Genomic DNA, 16,144 nt, shown 5'->3' on the forward strand with positions numbered 1-16,144 from the left:
ACTAAGAAATCAGTTACTATTATGTAATAAATTGGTGTGCGCATATAAATCAAACGACCGATCTTGTTTATTCGCAATCATTTTATGGTAAATAAATCAAAACAATCAGTTTTATCTATCGTATATGATAATAACATAGACATATAGTATACTTTTAATATGTATATTTATTAAATGAGGTTTCTACTCATATGATTTTATGATTATTTTCATATTTGTGTAACAAAATTTTACACCAACAATTTTTTTAATGTGGAATGTTTAGTAGTTTCAATAATTTATAATCAATTTTTTAGAAAATGAAGATTTCAAAATTAAAATATTAACTTTTCAATATATGTTCAACGCAAATATCAAAATATAAGTATGTATTTTCATATGATGTATAATTTAATTTAAAAGATATGAAATATATATATATATATATATATTAGCATAAACACGTATTAAAATAAAATTATTTATTCATATGATTTTCTAATAATTGTATCTTATTATAGAAAAAAATAAAACCGTGATCACAAAAGCTTATGTGAAACTTTTAACAGTTTTAGTAATTTATACTCATTTTGAAAAATTGAAAAATACAAAGTATACAAAAAATCTAAATTTTTATCATATGATTAATGTAATTGTGTAATTTATTTTAATAATAAATATTTAATCAAAAATGATAGAAAATATACAGATTGTTAGCAAATCTTTATTATTTAAAATCATTAATTGTCATATATATCTTAGTCACATTGGTTAATTTCGTTGGTTTTATTTAAGGAAAGAATATATAATAATTTCAATTTGATAAATGAATGGTCCATAATGGATATACTATATAATATAACATTCTCTAGTAATTTAATTTTGGACTAACAAAATTTTCAATTGATTCTTAAGCCGCCACATAAGCAAAATTAGCATTCCAATTACGTGACAACTCAGCAGTGCATTTTTTTAATTAATACAAACTATAGGTTATAACTTTTTAAATGTTTCTCTATTAATATATAGGGGATATCTTATCAAACGGGAAAATGGATTTTTTAGACTCCAACAATTTGCGTCATGCCTTTTTTTAGACCCAAACAAAATATAAGTGCGAAATCATTCTTGAACTGAATTTTTTTTAAAAAGATTTCGACCCAAACTTGACTCCGTAACATAAATCATACCTTGACTAACTTATCGTTAGTCAACCATTAAACCATGCTTAGTCGGATAAAGAAAAATTGTCGATTTCAACACGTACAATTTCGCGTGCCTTTTTACACCTAAACAATGAGTAACTGCAATTTCATACTCAAACTGAACAATAATTTGAATTTCATACCCGAACTGAACGATAGTTTGAATTTCATAAAAAAACTATTCAGACTAACGTTTGGTTAGTCAACCATTATTTCTGAGCAAGTGAGTGTCTAGGTAGAAATGACATGTCGAGGGAGAGTTAAAACGACGTCGTTTAGCTAAAATAATAAAATTTTGTCACTTGGAGGGCCGAACGCACGCCAGACAAGTGAATTAAACGAACACTTTATCATCAGGTCAGCAACTTTTGTCATATTTACATATATACTGACTTATATCTTTGTTTTGTTCGCCAATCCGCTCTCTTTCATGTTACACCATTGTTTTACTGCTTCTTGATACTAGGTTTGCTCATGGATTCGTCGAGGATCGATCCCTGATCAAATGGATTCGATTTCTTAGGCTTGATAATGCCTCAGTTCATGCTAATTCATTTTAGACGAAGAAACTAATCTTCGCTGTTGTCTACGTTTTGTAGTCGGAGCTACTCTTTTTGGCTTCCAACATTACTTTTTCATGCGATTTTAAAATGTTCATTACTATCAAAAATAGAACTTTATAAAGACTGAAACTTCTAAAATTGGCAACTGAGAAAGAGATAGCCAGAGGGAAAAGAAACTTTGGTACCTATATAATTTAGTATATATGTATATTTTACAAAATTTGTTTTAGTCCAGTGGTTTAATGCTCAGTTTGGTGCTTCTCTGGTTCAATGGTTTAATGCTCAGATTAGGACCAAAGCTAGTGCTTCACCTCGATTCCTGTGTCTGTAGACCCTTTAATATATTTATAGCAAAATCACTTTCAAAATTTTGTTTTTAGATTGTTTGTCTTCTTTCTTTTTTTCCCGTTAATATTTTAATTAATTTAAACAGGCCGAAGCCCAAGGATTACAAAGCCGAAGCCCAAACTACCAAATAAGCCCAAACCAAAGGGCAACAAAAAGGTCTGAGGCCCAAACCGCTAGAAACCAGACCCCTGCTTGCACGCCCACGCGTCAAGGAGGCCGGACACGTGTTCGTATCTTCACCATCTCATCCCGTCCGCCTCGACTTGACCGTCACCGCTTCGAGAGTAGCACCATTGAAACCCTCGTTTCATCGGAGCTCGTATTACCGTCGAGCTTCCATCAAATTAACTTGGAGATCTCATCCCGAGCCTCCCAAACACCCTCCCCATAGAGTTGAAACCACGAACCATCTCTCTTCATTCACGCTTTTTCTTAACATCGGAGAGCTTCATCTATTAAATCGAGATCTCATCCAACAGATCAAAGCCGGGAACCACAGGAACCATGAACCAATAACCACCCCCGATCCAGAATCGGGAACAAACCCTTACCCCCACTAAAAGATTGAAACATCTAAAGCTGGCGACGCAAGATTATGAAAGCCTTCACCCCCCGGAGACAAAAGTCGGCGATGGTGGAGCTGAAGAAGCCCCCACCTCCCGAAGACTATGCCGGCGGCGACGGAGCTGGATAAACCTCCACCTCCCGGATTCGAAACTTAAACTGACAAACCTACTTCACCACGCCAAAATCCTCCACACGACCGCGTCGTTACTCCAGCCGCTTAGCCACCATCGATGTCGGTTCACTCCCCCGAGTTGACGACGACGGTTGGGAGCTGGACCAGAGCTCAGACAAGGCGATCGGGGATAGCAGGCGAAGGAGAAGCAGAGTAAGAGCATCTTAACGAAGAACGGAGGGCTCCGGCGACGGCATGCTCGCTCACGTGCCGGCCGTACGCCGGACCCAAAGTAGATTGTTTGTCTTTTATACTTCAATAAATGTAATGTTTGAAAATATATGTTACATAAAAACTTGTATATGTTCATATATTTATATAAAAGTAATTTTAAAAATAATAGTTGGTTGATTAATCGGATGGCCAGATGAAAAATTCATTGACTTTTTGTTAACCGATTCTTGACTGATTTGGTTTACAACAACTTATTTGTCTCAAAAACCTTAACTAAAGTACTTTATCTACTTATCAGTTTATCATATGCTTTTTATAGTAACTTCAATCTCCAGCGTAACCATCAGGAAAGTGGCAAGGCCTTCAATACTCGGTTCTTAGGATTGGTTGCTCCTCGCTGTATCCGAGCTCGAATCCATCTTTTCCAGGGGAAAGACCAAACTCATGAGTGGTCGCTGGAGTAATTACTATACCTTTAATCTTATCTTTATCGTGTTTTTGTTTATAATGCCCACCGGAGAACCTTCCTTTGGAAAAGGAATCTTCATGATATGAATCAAGAATGTGAAGGAAACTTCTAAACTTACAACCTTTCTTTTTGCTAAGAAACTTTCGGTTCTTTAGAGTTTGTATTGTTACGATTGTATTCTTTGTTTTTGTTTCGGAGACTCGAACCTGGATCAGTTCCTATGTGGATGTGATGCATCTCATGACTTCCAACCGCACCCAAACCAATGTTACTTGAAATGTCTTTAGCTCCGAAATTAGTAACCTGAGCTGTAGTTTCGACATGTTTTGGTGTAATCTGAGTGGCGCGGCGCTCATCTTGTAGGTTGCGGCCAAAGATAGTAAGAACATGAATCCTATGCATAAAAGATTATATGTTGGCGTTGTCATTTTCTCCACTTTCTACTTTTTCAACCGATAGGGCTTATAAAAAAATAAATGCTCCTCAAAGATCATTTCTTTTACGATTGTCGCTTTATTGTGAATACAGGTTAGAGAACGAGCATTTGAATCAGTTCTATTACCATTCAACTACGACCAAGAAGAAGAGATAATTAGGTATTAGATACGATATACTAACGTTTTCAAAATAGCAATGTTCAATTTCTCATGTGGTTATTGCTGTGCTCTGTGCTCTGGCATTTGAGGAAACCAAAAGCAACTAACATTGCACTGTTCCAGTCACAATGTGACCAAATCAGTTTCCAAACCGAGATTCATAGCCCTACAGGATAAATAAAGAAATAATTATCTGTGTTACTACCAGAGAACTGTGTCATGCCTGTGAACTATTATAGCATTCGGCGAACCTGGTAGAAGAGCTTGTTTACTCTTTTGCAGATGTAGCTGTTCGTTTTGAGTCTACGCGAACATATATATTATAAATGGGACTTTGCAATAAGCAATGACAATAATATAATTTGTCAAAAAGAAGCATGAGCATATTGATCATGCAGGAAAAAAACCCAAACAATTTGATCAAAACAGAGTCAACAAAGTCGAGGCTTTCTTCTTCTAGATTATCCAACAAGTAACAATCATAAAGGAAATCTTGAATAGTTTCTCTAATTGCCTTGCTCAGTAGGGTTTCCCCGCTCACCGCTGCAACAGAAGAAATGTGGCAGCTTAACTCTCCCGCAACTCCTGCAAACACAATAGTTTGCACCCGGTGAGATCATAAAGAAGGAAACAAGCGTAGAATCAAGTACATCTAAGGCCAAACAAGTCGACTCATGTTTTGCAAAGCGCTCAACACACCAACTTCCTCCATCAAACTCGTTATACCTTTCTAGTTACTTGAACGTAGCTGCTACCAAGTGAAGATAGTAAGGACATGACACTAAGTCAGAAAGCATATACATTTATTCTCGAGCTATTGCAGCAGCGACAGCCTAGGGAAACTAAAAAAAGAACAAAAATCCATGACAACCCCAAAACTAGACCTCATACCAAAGCTCAAACCTATGGGTAGATCAAGAGAAGCCAAATCAAGTACCTGCAACGGATGATGACAGGAACAGGCTTAAGAGCCTTAGGCCCATTTCGTATCCCTCTCTTGTGTTTAGAAACCTGCATGTTTCATCAACAACAGCTTCCATTAACCCTCCAAGAGGACATGACCATTATAAAAATACAAACTTTCATTTGATTCTAGGTAAGTGTTAACTCCCTAGAGTATACAAACCTCAAGGAACCAACTAGATTGATCTAAAACCCTAGATAAACCCTGAAACCGATTAAGAGACTGTGAGAGTTCCCAAACCTTCTTCTTGGGGACAGCCATTAGCTCAATGGATCCACCGAAGCCGAAATCAGGAAGGCCAAATCCGAAGCTCTTCTCGTCGATCGAACCCGGTTGGTTCTGATTCTGATCGAACTCGGGTGAAATCAGCGGCGGCATAGAAATGGTTCGATCGATGGCGCTGTTCAAAGGCGTAGGCATTGCGGCGACGTGGCTCAAACTCCGGGTTTGGAAGATGCGGCATGACTCAACGGCGGCGCGTTTTAGTGATGTCAGTCTCAACGCCATTGTTGCGCTTCTCTAGAGAGACTCGAGAGATAGAGATCAACCAGGGCTCAAATGAAACCGGAAACGACGTCGTTTTCACCAAGACCTTTTTATTAGTTGTCTCTTTCTAGCAAGGTAACCGACTCTAGACCGAAATTATTAGGTGACGTACCCGGTTTGATTCATAACCATGAAGGAGCTTCTAACCGATCTAATCGTAGCTTCTCCGTTGGCTGAAATTATGTAAAACCGAAACAACCAGCATAATCGAGAGAACCGACTCTAGACCGAAATTATTAGATGATTTACCCGGTTCGTTCATAACCATGAGACGGGCATTTCTAAACCCTCGTCGTGGGTGGCTCGTGTTACAACAGATCAAGGGAAGAAGCGAAAGCTCTGGCGAGCAAGCAAGAAAGCAACCATGTCGTGGATGAAAGGAGATTTACTTTCCAAAACCAGGAGGCTTGTTGGTGGACTCGCTACAAGAGAGCCCGTTTGGCTTAAAGCCATGGAAGCGTAACTCTCCCTCCCTCTCCCTCTCCCTCGATAATGAAATGATTCGGCTTGATCCAGTTAGATACTTCCATATTGATCAATCCTGCTATAGCGTTTCCATTTTGGGTTTCATTTGCATTAGAAAGTTGAGATCTTGTAATTACTTGGACTTGGGATTTGAGGTTTGAAGTTTCTTACTGTTGTGGTTGGTTTAATGGCAGATCACCTCCTCCTGTCTTTCCTCGCTCTAATGGGAACCTCAAGAAGATTGTTCTCCCTGAAGATCCCTACGTTCGTAGGTTCGCCCGTAAGCATCCTGAAGCTAAACTCGTCGAGCCCAACAAGTAAAGTCTCCATCTTTATCTATCTGCATTGCTATTACATTGCATCTCTACCTACTATGTTTTCGTTAATGCGTTATGAGTTTCTTCGTTATAACCTTGTCCTTATATATATATATATATATTTGATTCTAAACAGTTCTGGCTTAGTCTCTTTTGTCTTGCACTAGTACTGTCCATGTGGCTCAGAGTTTCATGTTTCCTTCGCTGTGGATATATCTCTAATATAATGCTTCCCCATCTTGTATCTTGTTCTAGTTTCCTGTGTCCTTCACTGTTCTTTCTAGATGTATCTCTAATACTATTTGTTTATATAATGCTTCACCATCTTATAGGGTTTCGGCGTTTATTCCTGATCCAGCACGGGTATATGGCTGCCGAGTCCTTGAACTGACGAAGAATGGCATCAGCGAGGATGACGCCATGTCTGTAGCTAATGTACGTGCTTTCTTTTCACAGTCTAGCGATCTTTGTTACTAAATCTGCACTTGAATAGATAGAAGAATTGTAATACTGCTGTTCCTTGAACACTGGAAATGTTTTTGATATATTTTTCAGATGGAGTATCTTGCAGAGAGAAAGGAAAAGAAGAAAGCATACAAACGCCTAAAGGAGCTTGCTGTACTGCAGGACAAGGCTCCTCCTCCTAAACCGTACCTTAGTACCAAAAAGGAGATGCAAACTCAAGAGAAGAAACCACCTACAGATCCTCCTAGCGTCCGCAGGCTTGTTAACCAGTTGAAACAGCAGAAAGATGTGTTACTGCAGGATAAACCTGGAGGTAGTGCTAATCAGGATCATTGGATCGACGAATAGTTTCTCCATCATCCTTTTTTTCTTTTATGCAAGTTCAGGTCTTTTCATACATGATGTCAAGTGTTGTTATTCCCATTTGATTGTTTTCAGAACATTTTCAACAAACAAGTGTTACAGGAAAGCACAATGGTTATGTCTCTCTCTCTATGATCCTACAAACAATTAGCTTCTACAGTTACAAAAGTTTTGTCTGCATTGCACCTACTGCATTTACAACAAAAACCCCATTTACAACAATGACGTCGTGGAAAAAGCCAAATGAAACATTCGATTCAGACTTTCAATTTTTTCTGAAGAAATTTACATAGACATAATACCTAAATCTGTATAAAAAATAAACAAATCTTTATTAATTTACATAGACACGAGTTGTTGATGAATGAAACTGTAGTCCATAAAAAGAAGGAAAAAAAAAAGAAGAGGCTGGTAACCTTAACCTGTAATTTCTTAGTTATCCTTCCTCAGTTCTTCTCAATCACTCTGTTTCAAGCAGCCTCCTTCTCAGCCATGCACCCATGACACACATATGGTTGATTCTCAAGTCAAGACTATCCCAGAACATGCATTCATTTTTTTTATAGGAATAACTGAAAAACATACTCCTGAAATTATTAATATTTAACTAATAAAGTATAGGAAGTTAGAAGACTTCGGATTTTTGTTAATTAATATGAAATGTATGTAATAGTTTACTAGAAATATATAGGTGTAAAATAATAAATTAATTAAGTTAAAAATATGAACTAGAAATGCATGGGTAAAGAAAATATTTGTTTAAATTTAGTAGCAAAATCCTAAATATAACATGTAATATTATGATTGTTGTTCAAAAAAAAAACATGTAATATTATGATTAATTGATAGTAATGTTTAAAGTATTGATAAGTTATCACTTTCAGATCTTCACATCTTTTTTAATTCAACCAAAGAATTTGGTATCTCCATAAAAAGAGAAGAGTATTTAAGGATATATATAATAATTGTTTTTAATAAAAAAAAAACATATAATAAACCAGTGAAACACATCCATGGCTTCCTCATCAAACATTCACTTCATTTTCGTTCTAATAACATTTCTAACTATCTTCAAAACTTCTTTATCATTTGTAAACATTTCATCGGTTGAAGGGATACTGCCGTTCTCACCTAAACATGTTGTGATCACTAAATTGGTCTCACAGTTTGGATTGCTCGTGCACTGTACAAACAAAGGGATAGATTTAGGGGTTAGATCGGTTCTAATTGACCAAAGTTTTGATTTCAGGTTTCGTGTCAATCTTCGCAAAACAACGAATTATAGTTGCATTTTCTCATGGCCTGGAATTGTTAGGACGTTTGATATCTTTAGGGCAGATAGGGATGATAGTAAAACAAGTAAATTTGGAATATGTAGTGAATGTATTTGGTATAGAGAAATTCTTGGGTTCACCCCCTACGGTGAACCTGTAGATTCACCGACCAATAGTGTTTGAGTATTTAATATTTGATATCTTTTAAAAAAGGAAACAAAATTGAATTTCCAAATAAGATTATATTTTTAAAATAAAACAATAAAAATACATAAAAATAGTTACAAAAAATAAATAAATAAATATTGTTAAACCGTTAGCAAAATACTAAATCCTATACCCTAAATCCTAAACTCCAAACTCTAAATTATAAACCTTAAATCTTGGATAAACCGTAAACCATTGGAAAATTTTAAACCATAAATCATACATTAAAAACTAAATCTTAATAACACTAAACCCTAAACCCTAATCACTAAACTCTAAACCCTTGGATAAACCCTGAACCCTCGGATAAATCATAAACTCTAAATCAAAAATATTTAAAATTAAACCCTAGAGTTTATGATTTATCCAAGGGTTCAGAGTTTACCCAAGGGTTTAGGGTTTAGTGATTAGGATTTAGGGTTTAGTGTTATTAAAATTTAGTTTTTAATGTATGATTTAGGGTTTAAGATTTTCCAACGGTTTAGAGTTTATCCAAAGTTTAAGGTTTAACGTTTAGGGTTTAGGGTTTAGGATTTACGGTATAGGGTTTAGTATTTTGCCGAAAACTTAACAATATTAATTAATTTATTTTTTGTAACTATTTTTATTATTTTATTTTAAAAATATAATCTAATTTGGATATTCAATTTTATTTTCTTTTTTAAAAGATATCAAATATCAAATATTCGAATACTATTGGATGGTGAATCTTAGGGGGTGAACCCAAAAATTTCTCTTTCGTATATATCTGACCCAGGTCCATGTCGTAAATCGACGCGATGGAGGCTCTCCTTTCTGTTTTTCATGGGCTTCTTAATCATATCAAAAAATATTTCTCCTATACATGTTTATTTCATATCAAAGGGAAAACACGTTTCTTTCATCTATATACGATTTCCTTTATTTTCTTATTAATCCTTTTTAACTTGAGTTCAAAGATTAAAGAAAGAATAAATCTGGCATATTCACTGTTTTTTTTTTTATTTTGCTGATGTTCATTTGATGAAACTGAAATACAACATTGTAAATAGATTCTATAGCTTTTATTTTTATGATTTGTGTCTATATATTCTTGAAATTTATGTATTTTTATTTTAGTTTAAATGTTTTAGGTTTTATTTGTTTTATACAATTATCTTTTTATTTTTTTTGTTTTGATTATGTTTTGGTTTCTGGTAGGGATTTCTTATCAATTGTGTCAATTTCTTTAAATTTGAGTTTGTGATTAAAAGAGAAAATAATTTCTGTTAGATTCACTTTCTTTTAGTTGGTCTAAGTTTGGTGAAATATTAAAAGGAATACTGTAAATAGTTCTTTTATATCTTTCTTTGTATTATAAATAATATTTTTTATTTATTTTTGGAGTTTATATATTATTGTATAATATTTTATATATACATTAAATTATTATTTGTTGATTACTTTCACTAACCTCAAATTATATAATATGTTTACTATATTTTTGTATTTTTTAAATTTTTTTCCTAATTTTTTTTTAAAATTATTATTTATTGATTATGGGTTGTGTTTTTTCTTTATTTCTTTTTAAATTATTATCTCTAAACTTAAGTTTTGTGACCAACAATAGAAAACAATTTTGTTTTGTCAGATTCAGTTTTTTTATTCGTTAGTGTGGATTTGGTGAAACATATAAGATAATTTTATAGTTAATTTTTTTCTCAATTTTTCATATCGATATTTATTTTTATTCTTTTAAATTATGTATTGTTTCTTATATTATGTATTTTTACTAAATTTTTATTTGTTCACCAATTGATGTAAGAATCTTTTTGAACTGAAAATTAACTCTTTATATGAAATATTTATATGTTATGAAATGTTTTATTTAAGGTAATTAAAAATAAAATAAAATGAGTGATGTGGAATAATTGATAAATCTTTTTAAATGATGCTGACCTGTTGCTCTCTAGTTTCTTCCTTGCTAACATAACAACATTTATTTTATGTTTAGTTAGAGAAATGTTTACTTATTAGATTTTATGATATTTGAAACAAATTAATTATATATAAAACGTGTTGAAATATATTTTACTATAGCTTGAAGTTGTTTAAAATTATTCATCAAATCTATGTTCTTAAAAAAAAATTACTTTAATCTTTAGTAAATCAAATATAAATATATTAGTATAACTATATTAATTAATTCAATTATTTTTATAAATTATTTTTATTTTTTATTTTATGGTATAAAATCACATATAACCTATCATAGTTTCAATTTATTTATGTATACTTAAATGCTAAAAATAAATTATTTATTTTAAAGCTGTATATTCATAACTCAATTATTAAATATTATAATAATTTAGCATGTATGATGATTAAACTAAATATATATATTTTATTAAAAATAAAATTTTAATCTTTTAAATATTAAAGAATGTATATCACATTAATGACAAATAAACTTTCAGATTACTCTTTGTTTATTTATAAATAAGTGATTAAGAATAATAAATGTTCTTTATATTTATTAAATTTATAATTTTATAGTAACTATTTATAAATGTGATGTTCTTAAGTGTCAAAATTTTAGATATTATATTTGATGAGGTGTCAATCTTTAGAGCATTTCCAACCCATAACACTATTTTAGTGTCAAAACTACACTATTTTGGTGTAGTTTCAATACTAAAAAAATATTTTTCTCCAACCACAACACTAAACTTCACACTAAAAGTTATTTTATAATATTATATGTATTTAAATTTTTATTTGTCATTTATTTAATTGTACAATTTATTAATAAAATAAGTGAATAATATTTTAGTGGAATGAATAGTGTTATAGTGTAATGAATAGTATCACACAAAATTTGGTGTAAAATTATAGTGTGATACTAAAATGGTGTGATTTTTGCAGTTGGGTTGGAGAAGGTTATAGTGTCAAAATCACACTAAAATAGTGTTTTGGAGTTGGGTTGGAGATGACCTAAGAGAAGTAACAACTTTTTATATATATAGATTTCATCTTTGTAAGTTATCATTTCCAATTTTCCACATCTTTCTTAAACAACAGATTTGTATCCTCATAAAAGAAGAGTAATTAAAGGATATAATAATTTTTTTGAATATATAAATACATTTTTCATAAAAACAAAACCATATAACAAATTAGTAAAAAACATCAATGGCTTCCTCAACAAACATTCACTTCATTTTCGTGCTAATAACATTTTTAATTATTCTTAGAACTTCATTATCATATGGACACATTTCAACCGTCGATGGGATTTTGCCATTCTCACCTAAACACGTTGTGGTCACTAACAAACTGGTTGCACAATTTGGATTGCTCGTGCACTGTACGAGTCAAGAGACAGATTTGGGGGTTATATCGGTCTTAATTGGCCAAAGTTTTGATTTCAGATTTCGTGTTAATATTCGTAAAACAACGAAATTTAGTTGCATTTTCTCGTGGCCTGGAATTGTTAGGACGTTTGATATCTTTAGGGCCGATAGGGACGATAGTTCAACAAGTAAGTGTGGAATATGCAGTGAATGTATTTGGAACATATCGGAGTCAGGTCCATGTCGTATTAGACGTGATGGAGGCCCTCCTTGCTGTTTTCCATGGTCTTCTTAATCATATCAAAATATTTATCCTATCTTTCTTTCATATCAAGGAAAATAAACTATTTCATATATACAACAAATAAAGATTTTTTAGAGAAGATATAAATAAACATTTCTACTATATGAATCTTTTTTTAAATTGTTTGAAATGGTTGACCCATATTTGTCAGTTGTCACTTTTCTCTTCTAATAATTGTTAGTTTTCATATAACCATGACATTTCATTCTGTTTGTTTATGTTCTCTCTAAATCCGAAACGAGATTTAATGATGTTTGTGGTGGATCTACAAAGCTATGTACAACAATCATGAACCGTTCAAAGGAAAGAAAAATAAAATAAAATAAAGAGACTTTGTAGATCCACCACAAATATTGATACATAAGAGTATCTTATATTTTGTGAGAATACAATAGGAAAATGGAGCTTTTAAAAATAATTCCAAAATTTTATTGTATATCCATATACATATATATATATATATATATATATATATATATATATATATATATTATATTCCATTTTCACATTATGGAGCTCTATAAGTTGTGATACACGATAAATGTCCATTAGGATAAAGATCAGAACCTACTAAATGTGCAAACTTTACAGTATGGTCTCAACAATGCATGATAGATTCTGTTTAACCAAATAAAAAATAAAAAGAGTTGTGTGAAATACGAAAGTTTCTATTTCCATATACTTTGTCCTTTAGAAACCTTGAACTCAAAGAATCAAGTATGCGACGCCTAAGGGTTTGATCTCATTCCTCTTCCTTCCACTCTAACGACAAAGCATCCAATATTTTTCATTCATTTTCACCTCCTCTTTCTTATTTCGTTTGTCTTTCTTTCAGTGGTTCACTTGCTTGTAGAGAAGAATCTTTGTATACATATCTAGCCATAGATCTTGACACATGTCTATTAATATACAAAGAAAGCTAGTTACTTCCTTTTCCTTTTGTGCTGTGCACAGCTTCATTTATTTTGCATGTTACTTAGTCCTTTGATTTCCATATGTCCCGTATTCAATTTGAAATAGATAATCCAACAACAAGAAAATACATTATGGAAATTTCTTTTTTTTTTTGCTAAATTGTAAATATCATTAGAATGAAAAGAAGATTTTACAAGAGAATCTTAAGTTTGGTCCATCTTGGCAAAAAAGAATAAAAACAAGATGGATCACTATTTAGAACTACCATAATCACCTAAAGAGTCATTTCAACCAAGAGGCCATGAGCGATTGGAATTGCTTCCTATGCCTCCTAGCTGAAATAATGTTTCTCATCTCCTTATCAACAAAGTGGAACACTGATGCCGGCGGGAGTGAGATTTGGTTGTGGATCAAATTGTTTCTTTGTTTCCAAAGCTGAAAGATGATCGTTTGAGTAGCCAGCTTCCTCATGAGCTTCAGCTTAGCAGTCCCCGCAGTTCGTATCCATGCATGAAAGTAGTTCCGACCATTCCATGAAGCTTGAGGCCGGAGGATGACATCTGACGAAGACATCTCTCCAAACATCAAGGCTGTACTCACAGCGCAGAAACAGGTGGTCTCTGGTTTCTATACTCCTCGAACAGAAGGGGCAGTCCGTAGCGATGGCTAGTCCCCAAGCCGCTAGCCTACTCCTGGTAGGCAGTCTGTCATAGTTGGCCACCCACATCGTGAAAGAGTGCTTGGGTATCGCTCCCTTAAACCACACAACGTCATGCCAATCTACTTCCTCTTGCCGTGGCCTTAAGATCTCCCATGTCGTCGAGGACCTGAAAACACGCAAGGGAGAATCACCAGCTAACCATTCATATGTATCCTCCTTATTAGGAGACAGAGGTAGAGAGATGGTAGTAAGGTAAGAGTGAAGGTCCACTTCCTGTTGTGATCTTGGATGCGGTAGAAACCAAGATGAGTCATGGATCGCGTCCGCTACCACTGCATCTCGTCTCAGACGTAGAGCTCTAGGGCCATGTGGTCCGATATGCGCTATAAGCTGTCCAAGAGGAGACCAGACATCAAACCAAAAACTTGCTCCCTTCCCATTACCGATAGACATTTTGCAAAACTGAAGAGCCAGGTCGCGCAGCTTGAGTAACCTTCTCCAAGCCCAAGAGTCCGTAGTTGACGGCTCAATGGTCCAAAAAGAGCGATCCTGCAGGTGCTTGTCCCAGTGCCACTCCGACCAGAGTGAAGGAGTTTTTGAAAGGAGGATCCAGATGAACTTTAAGCACAAGACTGTGTTCCAATCCAAAAAACTTCTCACACCTAGGCCACCCTCTGTTTTTGGTAAGCAAACTGTGGTCCAAGCAATTTTTGCTAGTCCACGCTTTTCAATGTTTCCGGACCATAAAAACCGGGAACTTAACGTCTCAATCTGTTTGATGCAGCCCTTCGGTAGCATGAAAGCTGAAGCCCAAAAATTGACTGTCCCAAATATAACCGTTTTGAGGAGTTGCAGCCTTCCAGCAAAGGACAAGAGCTTGACTGACCAAGATTGAAAGCTGAGGGTTAATTTGTTGATCAATGGCGCATACTCCCCAATCTTAAGCTTACGGCTCATCAGTGGGAGGCCAAGATACCGGATGGGAAGAACGGTGGAGGTGAAACCGTATCTTGCGATGGCTGTAGACTCGTCTTGACCAAGACCCGACGTAAAGAGCTTTGTTTTGGTAGGGTTCATCTCCAGCCCTGACCAGGAAGCAAAGTCGTCAAGGCACTCGGAGATCCCATGTAAGCTGTCACTGCTCCCGTCGAAAAAAACCATAACATCATCTGCGAACATAAGATGTGATATCTTTAAATTCTCTAGTAAATTAAACATGTCAATTTAACAAAGTGTAAGAAGTTATAATTAAGGCTGATTATAAACTTGTATAAAAGATCATCAATTCTAACTTAAAACTGTTAAATGAAAACAAAAGTGTACTATGTTTTCAAAAGTTTCAAAGCATCATCAGTGGTGACATATCCTGATATTCATGTTGAATATCTCATGAAAAATGGTAATATTTTTAATCTTTAATTCAGTAATTAAACTTTTAAAAGGTGAACCAATTAAAAGTGACAATTCCTGCAATAGGATCTAAGAAACTTTTAGAGAAATTGGGACATATACATACACATAACAATCTTTATAATTAAGTGAGAGTAACCATAATAAAAAGTAGATGGTACGATATTGTCTGTATTTTCTATACAATGATGAAACTATAATGCGCACATAATAGTTCTGTTGTGGCATTCTATTCTATATATTTATAGTCTAATATAGTATAAAGATGTATTGTTGTAATCTAGTATAAACATGTAATTTATGCTGTATAGAATAGTGAAATATATTTTTGACAAAAAAAAAAAAAGAATAGTGAACTATTTGACCAAAAAAAAAGAATAGTGAACTATTTTTTTTTTCAACAAAGAAGCAAAACTAAACTAAGTAGATTCCTGAGCCGATAACCATCTCGGAGGAACGGAGTCAACATATACCATAGCAGAAGGCTGAGTCCTAGCACTTCGTGCTAGCTTATCTGCCATTGTATTTTGTGCCCTTGGAATATGCTGAATAGTGAAAGTGGGGAAGTATTCCTTACATCGTAGAAACTCCTTCATGTGAGTAGTGAACGCCGGCCATTATGTTGGAGTAGACACCATCTTCACCAACTGTGAGCAGTCTGTTGCAAACACCACCTCTGAGATATGTAGGGTCTTCATGCACTCCATCGCCCATATCAAAGCTTCACATTCTGCATGTAAAGGTGATAGACTCCTGCGAATAGACATTGCACCCATCATAGTATCAGTGGATCTTTCGTCTCTGTAAAACCATCCTTGCCCTGTAAAGGGATCTTGTTCCTTCCATGCACCATCAATATAACATCGGTT

General features: G+C 34.1%; 3 protein-coding genes and 2 pseudogenes across 3 annotated transcripts; 3 read left to right on the forward strand and 2 right to left on the reverse strand.

Annotated features, from left to right (window-relative positions):
* Positions 1 to 3,340: 3,340 nt before the first annotated feature.
* Positions 3,341 to 3,905, reverse strand: LOC106302780 (annotated as a pseudogene).
* Positions 3,906 to 4,375: 470 nt separating this feature from the next.
* LOC106305771 lies at positions 4,376 to 5,604 on the reverse strand. Its single transcript, XM_013742146.1, has 3 exons — positions 5,278 to 5,604; positions 5,011 to 5,084; positions 4,376 to 4,658 (listed from the first exon to the last, which is right to left on the reverse strand). The coding sequence occupies exons 1-3, from the start codon at positions 5,542 to 5,544 to the stop codon at positions 4,580 to 4,582; spliced, it is 420 nt and encodes a 139-aa protein (XP_013597600.1). The 5' UTR covers positions 5,545 to 5,604; the 3' UTR covers positions 4,376 to 4,579.
* Positions 5,605 to 5,861: 257 nt separating this feature from the next.
* LOC106305769 lies at positions 5,862 to 7,323 on the forward strand. Its single transcript, XM_013742144.1, has 4 exons — positions 5,862 to 6,042; positions 6,243 to 6,365; positions 6,698 to 6,800; positions 6,921 to 7,323. The coding sequence occupies exons 1-4, from the start codon at positions 5,948 to 5,950 to the stop codon at positions 7,176 to 7,178; spliced, it is 579 nt and encodes a 192-aa protein (XP_013597598.1). The 5' UTR covers positions 5,862 to 5,947; the 3' UTR covers positions 7,179 to 7,323.
* Positions 7,324 to 8,206: 883 nt separating this feature from the next.
* LOC106302781 lies at positions 8,207 to 9,491 on the forward strand (annotated as a pseudogene).
* Positions 9,492 to 11,819: 2,328 nt separating this feature from the next.
* On the forward strand, positions 11,820 to 12,335 carry LOC106305770. The gene has a single exon (XM_013742145.1). It carries the CDS (start codon positions 11,825 to 11,827, stop codon positions 12,278 to 12,280), a length of 456 nt encoding a protein of 151 aa, XP_013597599.1. The 5' UTR covers positions 11,820 to 11,824; the 3' UTR covers positions 12,281 to 12,335.
* The last annotated feature ends 3,809 nt before the right edge of the window (positions 12,336 to 16,144 follow it).

Source organism: Brassica oleracea, chromosome C7 (genome assembly GCF_000695525.1).
Source record: "Brassica oleracea var. oleracea cultivar TO1000 chromosome C7, BOL, whole genome shotgun sequence".
NCBI classification, from domain to species: Eukaryota; Viridiplantae; Streptophyta; class Magnoliopsida; order Brassicales; family Brassicaceae; genus Brassica; species Brassica oleracea.